The 20681-nt window shown below is 38.4% G+C and overlaps 4 protein-coding genes and 1 pseudogene across 5 annotated transcripts; 4 read left to right on the top strand and 1 right to left on the bottom strand.

The window, feature by feature from the left end:
• The first annotated feature begins 227 nt into the window (after positions 1-227).
• LOC107957664 (ubiquitin-activating enzyme E1 1-like) lies at positions 228-6053 on the top strand (annotated as a pseudogene).
• A 383-nt stretch (positions 6054-6436) lies between these two features.
• On the top strand, positions 6437-11680 carry LOC107957662 (ubiquitin-activating enzyme E1 1). Its single transcript, XM_016893209.2, has 7 exons — positions 6437-6654; positions 6890-7266; positions 7765-7982; positions 8313-9107; positions 9408-10276; positions 10371-10803; positions 10901-11680. The coding sequence occupies exons 2-7, from the start codon at positions 7122-7124 to the stop codon at positions 11495-11497; spliced, it is 3057 nt and encodes a 1018-aa protein (XP_016748698.2). The 5' UTR covers positions 6437-6654; positions 6890-7121; the 3' UTR covers positions 11498-11680.
• Positions 11681-11708: 28 nt separating this feature from the next.
• LOC107957663 (ethylene-overproduction protein 1) lies at positions 11709-15470 on the bottom strand. The gene is made up of 4 exons (XM_041085992.1): positions 13011-15470; positions 12615-12903; positions 12218-12527; positions 11709-12126 (listed from the first exon to the last, which is right to left on the bottom strand). The coding sequence occupies exons 1-4, from the start codon at positions 14957-14959 to the stop codon at positions 11912-11914; spliced, it is 2763 nt and encodes a 920-aa protein (XP_040941926.1). The 5' UTR covers positions 14960-15470; the 3' UTR covers positions 11709-11911.
• An 805-nt stretch (positions 15471-16275) lies between these two features.
• LOC107957660 (probable phytol kinase 3, chloroplastic) lies at positions 16276-18506 on the top strand. 2 transcript variants are annotated; one of them, XM_016893207.2, is made up of 6 exons: positions 16276-16801; positions 17072-17139; positions 17218-17349; positions 17529-17644; positions 17751-17865; positions 17968-18506. In XM_016893207.2, exons 1-6 carry the CDS (start codon positions 16490-16492, stop codon positions 18143-18145), a joined length of 921 nt encoding a protein of 306 aa, XP_016748696.1. In that variant the 5' UTR covers positions 16276-16489; the 3' UTR covers positions 18146-18506. The 2 variants fall into 2 exon arrangements, with proteins under 2 accessions (XP_016748696.1, XP_040941925.1); XM_041085991.1 differs by having other exon boundaries at positions 16305-16801; positions 17751-17822; positions 17968-18289.
• A 106-nt stretch (positions 18507-18612) lies between these two features.
• LOC107957661 (SAGA-associated factor 11) lies at positions 18613-20333 on the top strand. Its single transcript, XM_016893208.2, has 3 exons — positions 18613-19215; positions 19367-19678; positions 19806-20333. The coding sequence occupies exons 1-3, from the start codon at positions 19183-19185 to the stop codon at positions 19998-20000; spliced, it is 540 nt and encodes a 179-aa protein (XP_016748697.1). The 5' UTR covers positions 18613-19182; the 3' UTR covers positions 20001-20333.
• The last annotated feature ends 348 nt before the right edge of the window (positions 20334-20681 follow it).

The raw sequence follows: 20681 nt of genomic DNA, 5'->3' as shown, positions 1-20681 counted from the left end.
GGATTCTCAGTGAGAAATAGTAAGCTAACACGACATTGTATATATGATAATATATTTGGTGAGGACTGTAATTTAAGAAATTAAAAAAGTATAGAGACTAAATACACAACTTTGCAAAATACAGGGACTGATAGAAAAATTTAACCTAAAATCTCCTTTTACTTGAACATGATCCATTCATTGACCGTTTAATTGCCTTGTACGGCCCACGTAATTCCACCTGAGTTAAATTTTATCCTCCCCTCGTCTCTCAAAAACCCAAAACAGAGAAAAAATGAAAATGGTTGCTTGCATTGCACAGACCCAAAACCCTCAAAAGAAGAACTTTTTGCAAGTCCATAAATGCCCTTCCCCTCATTCTCCTTATATTAACTCCCCATTGAACCGTAATAAGCTCATTGAACAACAATTCCCATCATTTAGTTCTCTCTCCTATTTTCCCGCAACTTTTCTTCTCTTCTTTTATCAGATCCTAATAGGTACCTTTTTTTTATTTTTCAATTTTCAGTCGTTTAATTGCTTGAATAAGAATAAAAAGAATGATCATGTTTAGGATTCGCTCATATTTATTTGGTTGAAATGAAAATGTTTGGGGGATGAATGATATTAGAAACTGTGTATGCATTTGTGGCATTGACGGTAATTTTTTTATTGTGTTTCTTGGCAATTTACTGTACTATATGCTTCCAAGAAAGAGAGCGGGTGAAGGAGCGGTTGTAGGAGAGAGTGAAAACAACAATATAAAAGACGTTTGTGTCACATCGGCGATCAAGAAGCATCGTATTTGTGCCATTGCTGCCACCTGTTTGACGGTTAGTAACAACACCGTAACCGTAGGGAACAATAGTAGTAGCCATAGTAGCAGTAGCGTGGTCGAGCCATCGATCATGACTCTCGGCTACGCGAAACATATTGATATAGATGAGGATCTACACAGCCGGCAGCTTGCTGTTTATGGCCGTGAGACTATGCAGCATCTTTTCGCCTCCAATATCCTCATTTCCGGGATGCAGGGACTCGGTGCCGAAATTGGTATTGATTTCCTACTTTCTTGAATTTGCTTTATGTTCTTGAAAATGAATCACTTTCTTGTTCTTTTCAAAAATCAATTGCTTTGGGGTGCTGATTTTTTCTTATGGCGTTCTTTAACGAGTTTCTTGTTCTGCATGATAACTATATCTATGACTTTGAGGTATTAATTACATTAGTGCAGCATTGGGCACTGTGTTATTGTTGTTTACAGTCATTTATAGCGTTATTGGTCCACCATTAGTTGAAATGCTGTTGTTAATAGCATTCTGAGACCTTAGGACGGAACCCTGAACATCTGTGTATTTAGCATAATCATTACAGATTATAATCTTTATACATTTAACTTTGGAGTTCAATAGCTCCATAAGCAGGTTTATAAGCTTGCCGTGTGCTAATCTAATTATGAGCAAGACTGCAGGAGAAAAATATAAAAGTAAAAACCCTTCGTTTTATTTGATTTAATACCTGCATTGTTAAGTCTATGGTTGCCAAATTTTGCTCGCTTCAATGTTATTTTTTGCTTTCTGCAGCTAAGAATCTCATTCTTGCTAGTGTCAAGTCTGTCACCTTGCATGATGGAGGAATAGTGGAGTTGTGGGATTTGTCAAGTAATTTTGCTTTCTCTGAGAATGATGTTGGTAAGAATAGGGCACTTGCTTCTGTTCAGAAGTTGCAGGAGTTAAATAATGCTGTCCTGGTTTCCACCTTAACAACAAAGTTGACAAAAGAACATCTTTCTGATTTCCAGGTATTTCCCTCATGTTAAGTTGCTTGCTGATGAATCTTGTTCTTTGAAATGTCTTAGTATCAAGTTTAGCCTTACGTGATTTTTCTTGTTAGCATTGAAATCTGGTGTTGGGTTATGTTATTTAGATTCAAAGGTGAATGTTGGATGTGGGTACCTGTCCAACACAGGAATGCTCATATTTTTCCTAAGTTTTTCTGTATATTTGTAGGACTGGTCCCCGTACTTGTGTCCAAATATGTGTCGGATGTAGATACTTAAAAGGTAAATAAAGAGTCAAAGTAACATGAGTGTTCGGATGCTTGGGGATAAAAATGTTAGTTGAAAACAATTTGTTCTACTAGATTTGCTGGTAGACTAGAGACTACAGAGTTTGGGCACTTGGAAAAATAAAGTTCCACTAAATTCAAGGTTTTATGTTCGTGGCTACCCTGTGTCCTCTCTCTTGTTATATTTTTTGCTGATATCGTGTTGTATTCAGTTGGTTCTTTTCTAACTGGTGCAGGCCGTTGTATTCACTGATCTAAGACTTGAAAAAGCCCTTGAATTCAATGACTACTGCCATAATCATAAGCCCCCCATTTCATTTGTCAAGACTGAAGTAAGAGGCCTTTTTGGTTATATCTTTTGTGACTTTGGTCCCCAGCTTACTGTTGTTGATGTCGACAGAGAGGAAACCACACACAGGCATAATTGCATCCATCAGTAATGACAACCCTACCCTAGTTTCATGCATTGATGATGAAAGACTTGAGTTTCAGGATGGGATTTTGTTATGTTCTCTGAAGTTCAAGGAATGACAGAGCTCAATGACGGAAAGTCCCAGAAAATTAGAAGTGCAAAGCCATACTCATTTACTCTTGAGGAGGACACAACAAATTTTGGTACATATGTGAAAGGTGGCATTGTCTCACAGGTGAAACAGCCGAAGGTGTTAAAATTCAAGCCATTGAGAGAAGCTCTTAAAGATCCTGGTGATTTTCTTCTGAGTGATTTCTCAAAGTTCGACCACTTACCTCTCCTGCACCTAGCATTTCAAGCATTGGATAAGTTTATATCTGAATTTGACTGCTTACCTGTTGCTGGGTCAGAAAAGGATGCTGAGAAGCTCACATCTATTGCTGCTAACATCAATGAGTGCCTTGGAGAGGGAAAAGTGCAAGATATTAACCCAAAACTTCTCAGGTGCTTTGCCTTTGGTGCCAGAGCAGTACTTAATCCCATGGCTGCCATGTTTGGGGGAATTGTGGGACAAGAGGTTGTTAAAGCATGTTCTGGAAAATTTCATCCTCTTTTTCAGGTTGGCTGGAACACTCTCTCTCTTTCTTTCTCCTTCTCTGTCTATCTCATATGTATTGTCTGGTTGTCATGAGGCACATGTATATCTGGCTGCCTCTTTGCACATGCATGTATGGATGCCTCCGCACACATAATTTATACATTCTTGCATATGCTATTTGGGCTTTATGTCTAATTAATGCAAATTGATGAACCTGTTTTGAAGTTTTAAGCACCTCTAATGTTTATTTTTTAGACAGTTAATTTTTGGTTTTATTAGAATTAGAAGCTTTGTTAAGTAGAAGGTGAATTGGAAGCTTTTCAGCTCAATCACTTTCAAGAACCTAATCTATAGCAATTTTCTTCGACTTATTTAATTTGCGACAGTTTCACTGCTTATATATATTGCTATCTTCTTTTCAACTCTACTTTTAGTGGAAGTTTAACCTTCACTATGTTTTTACCAGTTCTTCTATTTTGACTCGGTGGAGTCACTTCCTGTTGAACCTTTGGACCCCAATGATTTTAAACCATTGAATAGTCGTTATGATGCACAAATATTGGTGTTTGGCACTAAACTTCAGAAGAAGCTGAAGGATGCAAAAGTTTTTATAGTTGGATCTGGTGCTCTAGGCTGTGAGTTCCTAAAATATCTAGCATTGATGGGTGTTTCATGTGGGAGCCAGGGCAAGCTAACAATCGCCGATGATGATGTAATTGAGAAAAGCAACCTCAGCAGGCAGTTTTTGTTCTGTGATTGGAACATTGGGCAGGCTAAATTAACTATTGCTGCTTCTGCTGCTGCATCCATAAATTCTCAGCTTAAAATTGAAGCTTTGCAAAATCGCGTAGGTCCTGAAACTGAGAGTGTGTTTAATGATGCCTTCGGGGAAAACCTAACAGTGGCCATTAATGCATTAGATAATGTTGGTGCTAGGCTGTATGTTGATCAGAGGTGCTTGTATTTCCAGAAACCACTTCTTGAATCAGGAACTCTTGGTGCTAAATGCAACACTCAGATGGTGATTCCCTATCTGACTGAGAACTATGGAGCCTCAAGAGACCCACCTGAAAGACAAGCACCCGTGTGCACAGTGCACTCATTTCCACATAATATTGACCACTGCTTGACATGGGCTCGATCTGAGTTTGAGGGCTTGCTTGAGCCTATCTATCCAACCCGGTTGAATATGCCACCTCAATGAGAAATGCTGCTGATGCTTAGGCTAGGGATAACTTGGAGCGCATCCTCGAGTGTCTTGATCGGGGAAAATGTGAGACATTCCAGGGTTGTGTGACCTGGGCTCGCCTAAGGTAGTGCTTTATGTGATCGAGGAAAAATGCTTCATTTGCATTTGTTTCTAATACAAACCTCTTATAATGACATAATGCTTCTTGTGCGCTCAGATTTGAAGACTATTTTGTTAACCGGATTAAGCAGTTAAAATTTACATTTCCTGAGGATGCTGCAACCAGTACCGGGGCTCCCTTCTGGTCTGCTTCAAAGCGATTCCCACATCCACTTCAGTTTTCAGCAGTTGATCCTAGCCAACTCCAATTTATTATGGCAGCATCCATACTTAGAGCTGAAACATTTGATAGTCCTGTCCCTGACTTGGTGAAGAACCCTAAGATGTTGGCTGAGGCAGTTGAGAAAGTAATAGTCCCCGATTTTCAGCCAAAGGAAGGTGTGAAAATTGCGACAGATGAGAAGGCTACACGTTCTGCTGGCTCTGTAGATGATGTAGCTGTTATTAATCAGTTACTCTTGAAGTTAGAGCTTTGCCGGAACAATCTGTCATCCGAATTCAGGATGAAGCCAATTCAATTTGAAAAGGTTTGCTCATATCTTCTCTGTTGGGATAACTAGTTGTGCTATTCTGGATTATTTTTCTTATTTCTAGAAATTTTTTGTAGCTATTATGATAATTGGTGGAAAATTTTGGTTTACGACTAGTTAGTAGGAAACTAGGTTTGAGGTTTATTTTTTAAATTCCGGTTACAAATAATTTTTCTTTTGGTGTCAATTGAGCATCTTTAATCAACCTGTGATTCCTTGAATTGCAGGATGATGATACAAACTTTCATGTGGATCTTATTGCTGGGCTTGCCAATATGAGGGCAAGGAACCATAGCATTCCCGAGGTGGATAAGTTAAAAGCAAAGTTAATTGCTGGAAGAATCATACCATCAATTGCCACTGCAACGGCTATGGCTACAGGCCTTGTCTGCCTCAAGTTATACAAGGTTCTAGATGGAGCACATAAAGTGGAGGACTATCGAAATACATTCACAAATTTAGCACTGCCTTTGTTCTCTATGGCTGAGCCAGTCCCACACAAGGTCCTGAAACACCGTGACATGAAGTGGACTGTATGGGACAGGTGGGTCTTGAGAGATAACCCCACACTGAAACAAGTCATCAAATGGCTCAAAGGCAATGGTTTAAATGCTTACAGCATATCCTATGGAAATTGCCTGCTCTTCAACAGCTTGTTCCTGAGGCACCGGCAACGATTGGATAAGAAAGTGGTGGAAGTGGTTCGGGAATTTGCCAAGGCAGGATTGCCTCCATATAGATCCCACTTGGATGTGTCAGTGGCATGTGATGATAATGAAGGCAACGATATGGACATTCCTCCGATATCCATCTACTACCACTGACAGAAGTTTTCTTCTAATCACCGAGGTTTAAGGCTGCTTCAAGTTTTATTCTGATGATCTGGTGTTAATAGCGGATGAACATACAAATGGATTAAATTCTGCCAAAGACCTTGCACATTTCATATAGCATTAGATTAGTGTAGTTGTAGAATATGATAATAATAATTTTCTCACGTCATTTCTTGGCCATGCATGCTTCTCTTGTAAATATGTACAGTAATGTTAGCATCTGCTCGGTTCTAAGTTTCTTAAGTATTCATTCTGGTTGGGATTTGAAAACTTGATAAAAAAAATGTTTGTAATATTTAATTTCGAAGGTACATTTATGGTTGAATTTCTTCTCTTTTTTTTTTTAACTTACAAATATAGTTAATATAAATTGAAAATTTTAATGGTCAATTAATTACTTTTTTATTCCTTTTATACCATCCAGTTATAATTTTACTTACGAAATCAGAATTCCTTCTCCCAGAAGTTTTAACAACATAAAATAAAAATATAACACCAATTTAAGTTAAAATTTTTATATAAATTAATTTTTTATTGAAAACTTTTTATTTAAACTTTTTGCTATTTTTTTTTTAAATTTAGAAAGTAAGCTCTAATTGAGCAACTTTAGATCTAGTCAATTTGAAAACTTGTGATTGCTTATATCGCAAGAAAAAAACTTTGGGATTTTCATTCATAACATTAAAAAAAAAATTGTAAAAGAGACATGAAAGAAAGAAGAAAATTTGGATTCTTATACGTGAGGTCAACCTTGGTCGCCCATCGCTATTCGCCATTAGCCATTCGATCATATATTCTATATTCTATATTCTATATTCTTAACTAAACTTTCAAATGGCAACAGTGATCTTTCAGCAGATGATAAAATCATCTTTCTGTCTCAAGTCTCAACTCATTTCCAGCTGATTCTCTCCTTTTCTTCCTGGGTAAATCATCTTATCAATCTCATTTCTTCTTTCGACCATTTTATTGTACACTCTATGCCATCAAACCATGTTCAAGTTAGGCTTTAGGTTGGATTTCATAATTTCTGTTTGTTTGTTATTTCTATCATAATCTTCTTCCTCTCGTCCGCCATAGTTGTTTACTACTTTTATATTACTATCTTACGTCGTGGCACTCATCGTAATTTCCATGGTGTTTTTGTGGCATTTTCGGCAGTTTCTCACTCTATATTCTATAGAGCTACTGTTGATAATAGAGTAGTAGTTATAGAAGCTGACCCCCCAAACCACTGCTACCACCGATACCCGCGGTCTCATCAACCTTTAACACACACCACCTTGATAGCTGCATCGTCGCCGTCGCGGTTAATAACGGTGATATTAGTGCAATTCTTGGAAGTAACAGCGATCAGAGTAACAGTAGAGTAGTTGAATCTTCACCGTCGATCATGGCTCTTGGCGGTGCAAATTACACTGAAATCGATGAAGATCTCCATAGTCGGCAGCTGGCCGTCTATGGCCGTGAGACTATGAGGCGGCTTTTCGCATCGAATATTCTTATTTCCGGGATGCAAGGTCTTGGAGCTGAGATTGGTATGAGTTCTCGAATTTTGATTTCTTTCTATCCTTTCTTAATTTTGGTGAAAGAAAATTTATTTGTATCTTATCTATAAGCGATGATAATTTTCCGTTCCTTATGTGTTGTGATAGATCCCATATTCCAATTTGTACTAGTTGCATGATCTAATAGATTGTTTCAGAAATCACGAGATTAAAAGTTGATGATATTTAGGAATGTCTTGTTTTGCTGATTCAATTTGATGGATCGGTTTTTGTTTCTGAATTTGCTTTTGTAAACATCGGTAGCTGAGTTTCTAATGGGTTGATGGAAAGCTGATGGAAATTCATGTGCTAATGTTGAAAATTACGAGCTAAAAATTATGCCAGAACTAATTAATCTGTGATCCATATAGAATTTCCCATTCTCAATCCCTGGGTTGTGATATCTTTTGGTTATATTTTGGGATGTATATATGATAATGATTATAGATTGGTATCTCACTGAGACTCTTATTTCTTTTGCTTGTGCAGCAAAGAATCTCATTCTCGCTGGTGTCAAATCAGTGACTTTGCATGATGAAGGGGTGGTGGAAGTGTGGGATTTGTCCAGCAATTTTGTGTTTTCCGAGACTGATGTTGGTAAAAACAGGGCTGTTGCTTCTGTTCAGAAGTTGCAGGAACTTAACAATGCTGTGATCATTTCCACCTTAACAACAAAATTAACCAAGGAACAACTTTCCAACTTCCAGGTACTTAGTCTTTGGATCTACCCTGTCTATAATTGCTTACCTTGTTTTCTTTTTAATGGTTAACTGAATTTGGAACTTGCTCCATTTGTTTTGTAACAAACCTTGAGAAATCATGCTGAACTTCAATTATCATCACCTCAAATTCCACTGTTTATATCTGATACAGTTAGGAAGATGTGATATGATGGAGATTTCCTGAGAGTGTATTTACCTGGAAAATAATCTGCAATTTGAGCTAAAATCTTGCTCTATGTTGCACGAGTATTTGGAGGATCTGTACATTCTCTGCTATTCCATCACATAACCTTGCCTTCATCTTTCATTGTGCAGGCTGTTGTATTTACTGATATCAGTTTTGAGAAAGCTATTGAGTTTGATGATTATTGTCATAATTATAATCCTCCTATCTCTTTCATCAAGGCTGAAGTTAGAGGTCTTTTCGGTTCTATATTTTGTGATTTTGGACCTGAGTTCACTGTAGTTGATGTTGACGGAGAGGATCCTCATACGGGTATAATTGCATCTATAAGCAATGACTACCCAGCATTTGTATCATGTGTTGATGATGAAAGGCTTGAGTTTCAAGATGGGGATCTCGTTGTCTTCTCCGAAGTTCATGGAATGACAGAACTAAATGATGGAAAACCAAGGAAGATTAAGATGGCAAGGCCGTATTCATTTACTCTTGAAGAGGATACTACCAAATTTGGTACGTATATTAAAGGAGGTATTGTTACACAAGTGAAACAGCCAAAGGTGTTAAATTTCAAACCATTAAGAGAGGCTCTCAAAGATCCTGGTGAATTTCTGCTGAGTGATTTCTCAAAGTTTGACCGTCCACCTCTGTTACACATAGCATTCCAAGCACTGGATAAGTTTGTCTCTGATTTAGGACGTTTTCCAGTTGCTGGTTCAGAAGAAGATGCCAATAAGCTTATTTCTATCGCTGGTAACATTAATGAGAGAGTGGGAGATGGAAAGGTGGAAGATATCAACCCAAAACTTTTGCGAAACTTTGCCTTTGGTGCCAGAGCTGTACTGAATCCCATGGCTGCCATGTTTGGTGGAATTGTAGGACAAGAGGTTGTCAAAGCATGCTCTGGAAAGTTTCATCCCCTCTTTCAGGTCAGTATCATTTATCTTTTGCAAATTGCCTTGTGTTGCACTGTATAAATTGAATTTACTCTCACTTACCCTTATGCATGGATTTTTGAATTTAAAATTTTAATCATACTGTGCTTTTGGAATATTAATGGGATGAAATACCTTGGACTGTGGCTCAAACATCTATCACCTCCCCATCCTCTTCTTCACCATCTCTGAGACTTAATAAGAGTTTATGACATTGACTGTAAAATTTATTGAAACTTATGCAACCTAATTATTTCTTCTATTATACTAATCCTCTATCATTTGGTTATACAGTTCTTTTATTTTGACTCAGTGGAGTCACTTCCTACAGAGCCTCTGGACCCTAGTGATTTAAAACCATTAAATACCCGTTATGATGCACAAATTTCAGTGTTTGGGTCCAAGCTCCAAAAGAAACTGGAGGATGCAAAAGTATTCATCGTGGGATCTGGTGCTCTAGGTTGTGAGTTCTTAAAAAATATTGCTCTGATGGGAGTTTCATGTGGTGACCAAGGAAAGCTAACTGTCACTGATGATGATGTAATTGAGAAGAGCAACTTGAGCAGGCAGTTTCTCTTCCGGGATTGGAATATTGGGCAGGCCAAATCCACAGTTGCTGCTTCTGCTGCTGCATCAATAAATTCTCGTTTAAACATTGAAGCTTTGCAAAACCGCGTGGGTCCTGAAACTGAAAATGTGTTCGATGACACCTTCTGGGAGAATTTAACCGTGATTATCAATGCATTGGATAATGTTAATGCTAGGCTTTATATTGATCAGAGGTGCTTATATTTCCAGAAACCACTTCTTGAGTCAGGAACCCTAGGTGCTAAATGCAACACTCAGATGGTCATTCCTCACCTAACTGAAAACTATGGTGCTTCAAGAGACCCACCTGAGAAACAGGCTCCTATGTGCACTGTGCATTCGTTCCCTCACAATATTGACCATTGTTTGACATGGGCTCGATCTGAGTTTGAGGGTCTTCTTGAGAAAACTCCTGCTGAAGTAAATGCATATCTGTCTAACCCAGTTGAGTACAAAACTGCACAAAGGAATGCTGGTGATGCTCAAGCTAGAGATAATTTGGAACGGGTTCTTGAATGCCTTGAGAAAGAGAAGTGTGAAACATTCCAAGACTGCATTGCTTGGGCTCGTCTAAGGTACTTCTTTGACATTAAATTGATACTATATTCATAAGTGAAGATGGTGCTTTTGTTGTGTCTCTTTTTGACATTATCCTTCTTTTGCATCTAGATTTGAAGACTACTTCGTGAATCGTGTAAAGCAGCTGATTTATACGTTTCCTGAAGATGCTGCAACCAGTACAGGGGCTCCGTTCTGGTCTGCCCCAAAAAGATTCCCTCAGCCACTTCAGTTCTCAGTAGTTGATCCAAGTCATCTGCAATTTGTTATGGCTGCTTCTATCCTGAGGGCTGAAACATTTGGCATTCCTATTCCTGATTGGATTGAGCATCCGAAGATGTTGGCTGAGGCTATTGAGAAACTAATAGTCCCAGACTTTGAGCCGAAGAAAGATGTAAAAATTGTAACGGATGAGAAGGCTAATACACTCTCTGTTGCATCTATAGATGATGCAGCAGTTATCGATGAACTCATCTTCAAGTTAGAGCTTTGCACGAAAAATTTGCCACTAGGGTTCAAGATGAAACCTATTCAGTTTGAGAAGGTTCTCCTTATCACTTGTATATTTACCATGTATACAATTTTTAGTTTTTGAAGCCAATGAATGCTTTTATATTAATATTTTCTCTAAAATTCTTTAGGATGATGATACAAACTACCATATGGATCTGATAGCTGGGCTTGCAAATATGAGGGCCAGGAACTACAGCATTCCAGAGGTGGACAAGCTGAAAGCCAAGTTCATTGCTGGAAGAATTATCCCTGCAATTGCCACTTCCACAGCTATGGCCACTGGTCTCGTCTGCCTGGAACTTTACAAAGCTCTGGATGGAGGACACAAACTGGAAGACTACCGTAACACTTTCGCAAACCTTGCACTGCCTCTATTCTCTATGGCAGAGCCGGTTCCACCCAAAACCATCAAACACAGTGACATGAGCTGGACTGTTTGGGACCGATGGATCCTGAAAGGCAACCCAAGTTTGAGAGAACTCATCCAGTGGCTGAAAGATAAGGGGTTGAATGCCTACAGTATATCTTATGGAAGTTGCTTGTTGTATAATAGCATGTTTCTTCGGCACAGAGAACGAATGGACAAGAAGATGGTAGATCTAGCCCTTGAAGTGGCTAAGGCTGAATTGGGCCCAAACGGAAAGCACCTGGATGTCGTTGTGGCTTGCGAGGATGATGAGGACAATGATATTGACATTCCACAAATATCTATCTACTTCGCCTAGGTTTCTTATTTTAGGCTAAAACTCCACACAAAATGGATAGCCGATTCAACTTAAAAACTACTTTGGGTTTCCGATACTCACTTTATTGCTCCACATTCACCATTTGTGTATTAATAAGAAAGAATAGTACCTACCATAAATCGCTTTGTATATGTTTGGCTTAATGAACTTGTTTTGCCTGAATCATTAACTTTCATATTTCAGCCTCATCTAGAAGAAGAATTACTAATTCTTTAACAAATTAGCTGTTTGTTTTCATCGTTTAACGCTGCAAATTACCAAATGAATGATTTGACCTACGAAATTGTTCTTGTCGGGTAGTCACAGTCCCTCTCCAACGTACATCCTCTTAGTCAATTGGTTATGTGCCTTTGAAACACAGGTTCATTAGAAATGTAACAAAGACACAGCCTATCACTTTCCCCTGGCTTTATTATACAAATCAAGCGTGTCTATATGATTGGGTTCCAAGCAAATAGCTGCTTCACAATCACAAACAGCCGATTTCAGGTCACCAATTGACTCATAAAAAGCGGCTCGAAGATGAAGCATTTGCAGGTCAGGCTTGAAAGCTATAGCTTTTGAAACCTCCTTAATTGCCTCACTGTCTTTTTGCTCATCCATCAGCACTGATCAAGTAAACGCAGCATGTCAGTATTACTATTTCATGGCTCAGCAACACAAGTTTCACCAAACAGAGAAAAGAAAATAGAAAATTACCAGCTGCCCTGTATCTATATGGGTATGTTCTAAGTGGATCCAGTCTGGTTGCCATGTTGAGATCATTCTTGGCCATCGAACCATCACAATATTCAGACCGCTTTTCATATATCGAGGCATTACTACATGCCTTATCTATCAGTTTGGACATCTCATCATATGCGGCTTTTCGCTTATTTCTTAAAAAATGAATACGGGCTAACCCTTGATGAGCTCTTGTATGCTTGATTTCAAGGGCATTCATATAACAGTTTGTAGCTTCATCCAGTTTACCACAATCCACATAGATAGAGCCTAAATTATTGAGTGCCTGCAAAACATCACCATAGTCCATAAACAATCAAATTAGTATGCACGATGACACCAAATGGTGGAGTCCAAGCCTATATTTACTCACTTGTCCTTTACGAAGACCATCCGAAGGACATCTAATGGCTTCCTCGAGAAGTTGAATGACATAAGAGGATTCGGGACCCAGACTCGTATCTGCCAATATGTAAGCTTTCAAGAAAAAGGCTTCAAATGACCTCTGGATCGAAATGGATTCATCAGCTCTAGCAATAGCTTCTTCACGATGGCCAGTGTCGTGTAAAATCCATCCTTCATAAACTAGCTTTTTGTGTTCAGAACTAGAAAGGTTACGAGCTAATCGCAAACATCGCATAGCAGCCTTTTGGCAGTTTAACCTGCAAATGTTATTGTTATTCGCCATTCTTCATCTTATAATATACAGCCTTTTGGCAGTTTAACCTACAAATGTTATTGTTATCAAGCTTGATAACATAGAACTTACCTCAAAAGAAGTAGAAATTGCCGAAATCTAAGCAGGCTTTTTCCAGGGTCATTAACCAGCATCTGGTGAATTACTGCTAGTGAGCCGATATCATCTAAACACGACCATCGATCATAAAGTTGCATCCAGCAATCAGCCTGGCTTCCTTGTTCAACCTTAAGGCTGAGGAACTCAATCAAATTATCCCCGCTTACGTGCTCATCAAACATCCTATAATTTGGGTCCAAAGTAAACAGTGCTTGAACATCTCTCAGAGCACTTCCATAATCCTCAATTGCTATGAAGAACCAAGCTCGTAATTCTAAGCAGTCTGGTTCAAGTTTGAATCCTATGATTCTATCAATCTCCAAAATAGCAGCAGTAGTTTGCTTCTCCTCGGCCTTCAAGACTGCTCGATATTTATACGGGAACACAAGGGTGGGATCCAACTCTGTTGCAGTGTTCAAATCATCAATCTTATCCTTCCCAACATTATACAAAGATCGTTCCTGGTACATCCAGCCAACTGCTTTATACTCGGAGATAACCAAGCTCATCAACTTATAAGCTGAGTACCGTTGTCCTTGCTTGAATCTGCATCTTGCATTACCAGCTAATGAATAAACATGGCTTGCCTCAGCAGCTGCTTCGAAACAACATTGAGCACTTGTATATTCTTGTCTCTCAAGCAACACACATCCCAGTTGATGCAAAGCTAGAGCCTTTTGCCATTTTTGTGCCGCACATTCTCTCAACCTTTCTAACAACATCACGGTCACATTCGACACTGTATTCACTTCCATAGACACCTGGCTTAGGAAATAATACAAGATGAAAGAAGCATGCCCTGCTGATGCTAATCTCTCCTTTGCCTCAAAGCTACAAAACATTTTCATCACTTTGGGGTTATAAAGAGAAGTTGGGAGTTCTCTTAACAACAACTGTAAACACGAAGCTACTAGAAAATTCGCCCTTTCTTCTAACCCGTATTCGATAAGGATCAAAGCATCCTCTATACAGCTCACTAAAGAAGCTAAATGAATATCACAATCGGACTTCATTTCCTCACAACAGAACCTATTTGCAAACGATAAGAGCTCTAAAACAACCTCAGGATGAAACAAATCCACCCTCCTAGTCCTACTGTACAAATCCACAGCTCTCATTCCCTCTACAGAGATACCAGTATGTGAAAAATCGATTTTACAACTTTTTGACTCCTTGAAACTACCATATAACATGGCCTTAAGTGGTCTAGAAAGTGCAGCAATTTTAAATCGAATACAATCAATCTCCTCATTGCCTACGCAAAATGAAACATCACTATCTTCTTCCAATGTTTTCACCTTAGAGATATGCGAATCAGTGGACTGGGCACATTCTTGATAACACTTGCAGTTGTCATAAATCGAGTTTGGATCATACCCGTATACAAGAGTAGCCTTAGGACATTCAAGAATGAATCTACTACTGCAATCCATTGGGGACACACCTTCAAGCTCATCTTCCCTCCTCTCATACCTCAACCAAGCTGATAAAACTACCTTTGAGTGCACATCCAAGGCATGTTGCCTTGCGGCACGGAGGCATCTTCTCAGTAACTTCGGATCACCAAGGCTGCTCAAAATCGAGTACTGCTCAATGTATATTAATGATTTCTCAGATTCTAAACAAGCTTCAGACCGGCGAAAGAGATCAGCTAAGGTTTCTATTAACTGAATAGGTTTCAAGTGAGGTTCTATGGATGGCTCAAGGTGGTCAGTTCTAGGGAATCCAAAAGGAATAAGAGTTTCAGCTCCTGAACCAGAGCAGGCCTTAGAGGATTTCTGTTTTGATCCTTTAAACTTAACTCTACAATTGCCGGGTGTAGAAGAAGAACCAGTAGTGTTAACACCATTGCTACCTGGTGGATTCAAGGCATGAACTTGAGTGCCTTTGAATCTCTCTATTAACTTTTTAAGACCAAGCATTTTCTATTCAATACATATACTATATTTCAAATAAATCTCCTAACTAGATTCAACATAGAAATGTCCAATCTTTACATTAAAAAATCAATAAAGAGAAGAGCTTTAAGCAACATTGTTTTTTACCTCTTACATTTCTCTCTTCAACCACCAGCGAATGTGATATGCAGGGAAGAAGAAAGCTCAACACAAATAAAGGTGTTTCCATAGGATAGATTCTCTGGAGGTATTGGTGATGGTGTTGTAGTTAACCCAAAAGAAAAATGGTTGATTTGGTTGCTAACTCCAATGTTAAATAAGCAGCAGTATGGAGCTGGATCAATTACCAAGTGAAGCATCATATGAGGATGAGAAACGGGACCCACTAATCTTGGTCAACTGTCGATTCATTTACATTAAACAATGTATCTGCCATGCATATGCTAAGACATTTTATTGATAATGATTCCCTAAACAACAGAGGTAAACAATGAACCTAATACATATAATATAGTTTGTGTTTCTTCCAAGATTAGTTTGTGAAGGTTGTGGTGAATATCTCCAGTTTGTTTATTCATCATATATATTACTACAAGTTGCAAAATTGTCTGAAACAAAATATACGAAATATAGGACTGAAGAGCATAGAACCAAGAAAGTAATCACGTGGCTAGGTCCCCATGTGGGAGTTGTGTGTACCAGCCTGTTTTTCTTACCTGGACATGTTGATTGAGAAAGAGAGGAGCAGTTCAACTTCAATGTGCATCAAGATGGTGCAAAATGTCCATGAAATGTTGAATGAATCATAGACAAAAGTTTTTTCTAATGTTGAATGCCCATTAAACATTGATGCTTGTTGATAATGTTGTGGTTGTGAAGGAAGCCAAAAAACAAGCATAGCCATAGGATATATGATGTTACAAGTTCAATATTTTATAACTGGTAATTAATTGTAGTTGTCCAATGTGTTAAGCTAGATCTGTCAGCTACTTGTCTAGTAGATTCTAAAACCCAAAACATAAACAGCTAGTAGACATAAAAGATGAGAAGGTCTCAATCTTTGTCAACACAACCAAGGTTTCATTACCCGGTTCTTGCATATGTTTTATGTTATGAGAGAAAAGCTCATTCTCAGGAAAATATATGGTTTACAATATTGATTCAAGGAGAATAATGCAAGAATATACCTACTTGTGTGGTTCATTAGCTTTTTTATTGCAATCTGGAGACACCGTTACCTTTTTGCCACATAAAACAAAAGTAAATGGTGTGGGTGGATGGAGTTACTTACCTACACCATCAAATATAAAAGTTTCACAGCCTACAAATATTAATGAGGAGAGGGTGCTAGTTTGGTTTTATTTGTATTGATTAGATCGATAATAGCGATGTTCACTTTCAGCTTTCTGACCCACCATCCTTGCCTACTGAAAAACCCACCAAAAATGTCAATTCCTTTTTTTAAAAAATATAAAAAAATATGTAGTCAAACTCACTCAAATCCCAATCCCCAAACCAAACAACAACAAAACTAATTACTACAAATATTTTGGAATGGCTGCAGCAGCTGTCTCTCTCTTCTCTGCCAAATCAATTACAGCCATTCCAAAGCTTAAGCCTTTCCTCTTCGATTTTCACGTTTCGCCCCCTTTCTCTCTCTCCTTTGCCGTTGCCGCCAACACCACCACCAATTTCACTCTTTGGTCCCGAAAACCCCGCCGAAATCCAACCGCTCCCGCTGCTGCCATGTTATTCCCTCAAAATCCTGTCTTTTCCGACACTTGCGCCGCCATCATTAGCGGTTCCATCGCCCTCTCTGTCCTCCGTTTATGGCAGGAGACCGCCAAACGCGGCCTGTTTGACCAGGTCAAAACTCCGCCAAACTTTTTTCTTTTTATTTTTTCCCGGGTTTATCGGTAAAAGATTGCTTGCATAACTGTTCGCGGGCTTAATCCCTGTGGCGTCGCTTGCTAAGGCGTTTCTCTTACTCAGCTCAAAGATGCTCTTTTTCGATTGCGATTCAAAGTCCAGATTTTGGGGGTTTAATCATTTCAGGGAATTAGATTACTGCATTCAATACAAAATGATAAATGAATAGGAATCTGTTAACAAATGTCTCTTTGTTTTCTTGTTCAGAAACTGAATAGGAAACTCGTGCACATAAGCATTGGGCTAGTTTTCATGCTTTGTTGGCCATTATACAGGTGATGATCTTATTGAGACAGCTTTATATTGCTTTACCATATATTGCTTGATGAAATTGTTAATACTAATCATTACAGTTCTGGGTATCGGGGAGCAATTTTAGCAGCTATTACACCCGGTGTCAACATAATGCGTATGATTCTTATAGGTTCTGGACTATGGAAAGATGAAGCCACTGTGAAATCAATGAGCAGATGTGGTGACTACAGGTGAGAATGAAGATTAAAGCTTAGCTTTTTTATGTACAATGTTACAAGTATCAGTTATATTTCTTGCTTGTTGAGTATGTGTTTCATCCTGACATGAAAAATACCAAAAGAAGGGGAAAACAGTATGTTATCTTTTACCCCTTTACGGCTCGTTTCTAACTCGCAGTCCCTTGCATCAGGGAACTTCTTAAAGGACCACTCTATTATGCTACGACGATTACTTTGGCTTGTGCATTCTATTGGAGGACTTCACCTATAGCAATTGCTGCAATATGTAACCTTTGTGCTGGAGATGGTAATAGCTAATTAAGTCATTTAATCTTTTAAGAAGTACTTTGAATTTCTGAGTTGCTTTATTAATCAAAATGGATAGTTGGATAACAATCTGTACCTGTTTTAAGGTTTTGCCGATATCGTGGGAAGACAATTTGGTGGACAGAAACTTCCTTACAATAAGAACAAGTCCATAGCTGGTAGTGTTGCAATGGCAATAGCTGGTTTTTTTACCTCTGTTGGGTAACCTGTCTAGAATTTTTTCTCTTTTTGCTTTTTCTTTCCTGACTAACCCTAAACATGATTTATTATTTTGATTAATGCCAACAAGCAATGTTATAACAGGTATATGTATTATTTTTCCTACTTTGGATATATCAAAGAGAGTACGGAGATTGTTTTCGGTTTCTTGATTGTGTCTCTCGCATCAGCACTTGTGGAGTCACTTCCAGTTAGTACCGAGCTCGATGACAACCTCACGGTTACATTAACCTCAATATTGGTCGGCAGCCTTGTCTTCTGATTTAAGAATCAGTCTTAGAATGCAGAGGGTAGTTGTAGGAGCAGTGTTTATTTGGGGACTGAGAAATGTTGTAATTTAGTGTAACATATAAAATGCTTGAAATGTGGCCAATGATGATATTCCACTGATGACATTGAAGTTCAAGTCCCGAGCTGCCTTTCTTAATGGCAACATTTGAGCCTGTCTCATTCATGGTTCCAAACTTAGCTCATTGGTCAAACTCTTCATCTCTTACTGGTTTCGTAAAATCAATTTGTAGGAGTTTATCTGTTAGTGGTGTGCGTGCTAGTAATTTTCTCCTAATACTCTCTGAGTTGTACCTTCTTCCTTTTTTCGAGGTAGGCATAGATCCTTTTTCAAAGCTTGAATTCGCGTAGAAGTGATTATATTGTTGTTCTTTGACTTAAAGAAGACAAATAATTTGTAGCAAGGAAGACAACAATTTTGTTCATGAAACAGTTCATGAATTTTCGAATTAAAATTCAAACAATTCTCTCAACTATCTTCAACATAAATTATCAAATTGATTTGGATTTAAAATATGTTCTTTTACTCGTTAATGTGTATTAATTCATTATATTGATTGTCGAATTGTCGCTCATTATTTGATAGTTGAACTTAAAAAAAATCTTAACAGCTCAGTGGCTTAATGAAAATTTTTAAATAGCTTAATGATTACATTGTAACATTTTTAAATTTAGTAACTAAAATGTAAATTTATTAATAATTTAGTGACCTGGGCTGTAGTTTACAGATACTTATTACACCCTAATTTTTCTTTCATTTATTTGATTGTTTCTATCATCATCTTCCTCCTACCATCGTCCATCTCTGCAAATCAGGGTTTTTTTTTTCTTTTTCATCTCAGTTTTCACCCACCGTTGTGTCCGCTGGTTTTTGCCGGATCTTACACGTATCCCGTTTCGGAATCCGTATCGGATCGTGTCGACAGGGTTACTGCGCCCCAAATTGCGGAGTTAGGGTAACGAAAATCGGGGGGCTATTGTATAGAGCTAAAATTATCTGCTTTACAACTCATGTCTGGACCAAATGAAGATAAAAATACTCAGGTAACCCTGTTTTTCTTTGAAACGAAAAAAACTGAAGAACGAATCCGTAATTTCACGATTTTATTTACACGAGATGAACGAGAATAAGGGTTTATTATATCAAAGATGGAGAGAGATGCTTTATTGATTTCGATTGAATTGCCTTTTTCAGCTTTCATCTCACTTTTTCGGAGATCTCTTGGATTCCATAATTGTTGATGTTGCATCCGAGTGTCATCGGATAGCAAAATTGGGGCTCGACCGTAATTTAGAGGAAGAAGAAGAAGAAATGAGGTTATCAGTTCAAGCCCGAGCAAGAGTAGCTGATCCTAGTAATAGCAGTGAAACAAACACCAAGTATGTAGTGGATATATTTGGACAAACACACCCATCTATTGCCACTGAAATATTTGAATGCATGAACTGTGGGAGATCCATTGCTGCAGGGAGGTTTGCTCCTCACTTGGAAAAATGCATGGGAAAGGTAATTCCCATTTTCTAGTTATCATATTTCCATCTGTTTGTATTTATCCATAATGATAGACTCCTATTGCGATCGAGAATCATGTGCCATTCCATGAAACTTTCATTATATAATTGTTCTGGTACAGGGTAGAAAGGCACGTCTCAAGGTTACTAGGAGTAGCACAGCTGCACAAAACCGGTATTCGCGAGGCAGCCCTGTTTCTGCCTATTCTCCTTATTCGAATTCTACCAGCACAAATCGGTTATCGAATGGAACCCCTAGTGTTGCAGGGGAGGAGTATTCAAATGGCACCTACGAGGAACCATGGAACAAAACTTGAGCCAAGGCTTTTAACTTGTGTAATGCAGCTAGTTAAATTGAACTCAAAGCTTGTCTCTCTAGATAGTTGATAACTTAATTGGAAAAATGGGAGGCAATATTTAAGAAGAATGATTCAACCTGCAGAAGCTTTTTTGATTCTTTTGAATTGTATGTTGCATCTGTCATTTTCATTTCTCTTGGTCTGTGTTAAACTGCTATAAAAGACAAGTTGGGGAAAAGTAAAGAGGTAGAGCAGGGGCGGAACGAAATTGACTTGAGAGCATCTGTAAAGTCTCATTGCAATTGATTCGATTGTGTTTCAGTGGACGGCAGTATATGCCAATTTCTTAGATATCTCAAGCTTAATGCATCTTCCTTGTTTTTCTTTACTATAAGATAAAAGAAAACGCTGCTGGGACTTGAACCCGGATCTTACTGTGAATGCCGAATATCCTAACCAACCGACGAATTGCAATATACTCGAACCCACTAGTTCAACGGACCAGAAATGGGTCTTTCAGAACCCAATGAGAGCTGAATATCCTAACCAACTAGGACTTGAACCTATGTCTAGACTACAACAGACTTGAACCCGGATTTTTCTGTAGATTTCTGGCAAAATGAATTTGACATTGGCAAGAAATATAAGATTCTAAAATTCCAAGTATGATGTTAAAGAGTAGAGTCTACAAGGGAGGGA

This window comes from Gossypium hirsutum, chromosome A13, assembly GCF_007990345.1.
Source record: "Gossypium hirsutum isolate 1008001.06 chromosome A13, Gossypium_hirsutum_v2.1, whole genome shotgun sequence".
Classification (NCBI taxonomy): Eukaryota; Viridiplantae; Streptophyta; class Magnoliopsida; order Malvales; family Malvaceae; genus Gossypium; species Gossypium hirsutum.
The sequence above is the reverse complement of the archived record's forward strand: the minus strand, read 5'-3'. Positions and strand labels throughout refer to the sequence as shown.

Coding starts and splice junctions, on each gene's coding strand:
- LOC107957661 (XM_016893208.2), top strand. CDS start 19,183: ATGTCTGGACCAAATGAAGATAAAAATACTCAG. Junction 19,216..19,366: donor ATGAAGATAAAAATACTCAG/GTAACCCTGTTT, acceptor TGCCTTTTTCAG/CTTTCATCTCACTTTTTCGG. Junction 19,679..19,805: donor TGGAAAAATGCATGGGAAAG/GTAATTCCCATT, acceptor GTTCTGGTACAG/GGTAGAAAGGCACGTCTCAA.
- LOC107957660 (XM_016893207.2), top strand. CDS start 16,490: ATGGCTGCAGCAGCTGTCTCTCTCTTCTCTGCCAAATCAATTACAGCC. Junction 17,140..17,217: donor CTTTGTTGGCCATTATACAG/GTGATGATCTTA, acceptor TAATCATTACAG/TTCTGGGTATCGGGGAGCAA. Junction 17,866..17,967: donor GGTTTTTTTACCTCTGTTGG/GTAACCTGTCTA, acceptor ATGTTATAACAG/GTATATGTATTATTTTTCCT.
- LOC107957662 (XM_016893209.2), top strand. CDS start 7,122: ATGGCTCTTGGCGGTGCAAATTACACTGAAATCGATGAAGATCTCCAT. Junction 7,267..7,764: donor AGGTCTTGGAGCTGAGATTG/GTATGAGTTCTC, acceptor TTGCTTGTGCAG/CAAAGAATCTCATTCTCGCT. Junction 9,108..9,407: donor AGTTTCATCCCCTCTTTCAG/GTCAGTATCATT, acceptor TTGGTTATACAG/TTCTTTTATTTTGACTCAGT.
- LOC107957663 (XM_041085992.1), bottom strand. CDS start 14,959: ATGCTTGGTCTTAAAAAGTTAATAGAGAGATTCAAAGGCACTCAAGTT. Junction 12,904..13,010: donor CAATTTCTACTTCTTTTGAG/GTAAGTTCTATG, acceptor TAACATTTGCAG/GTTAAACTGCCAAAAGGCTG. Junction 12,528..12,614: donor ATGGTCTTCGTAAAGGACAA/GTGAGTAAATAT, acceptor GATGTTTTGCAG/GCACTCAATAATTTAGGCTC.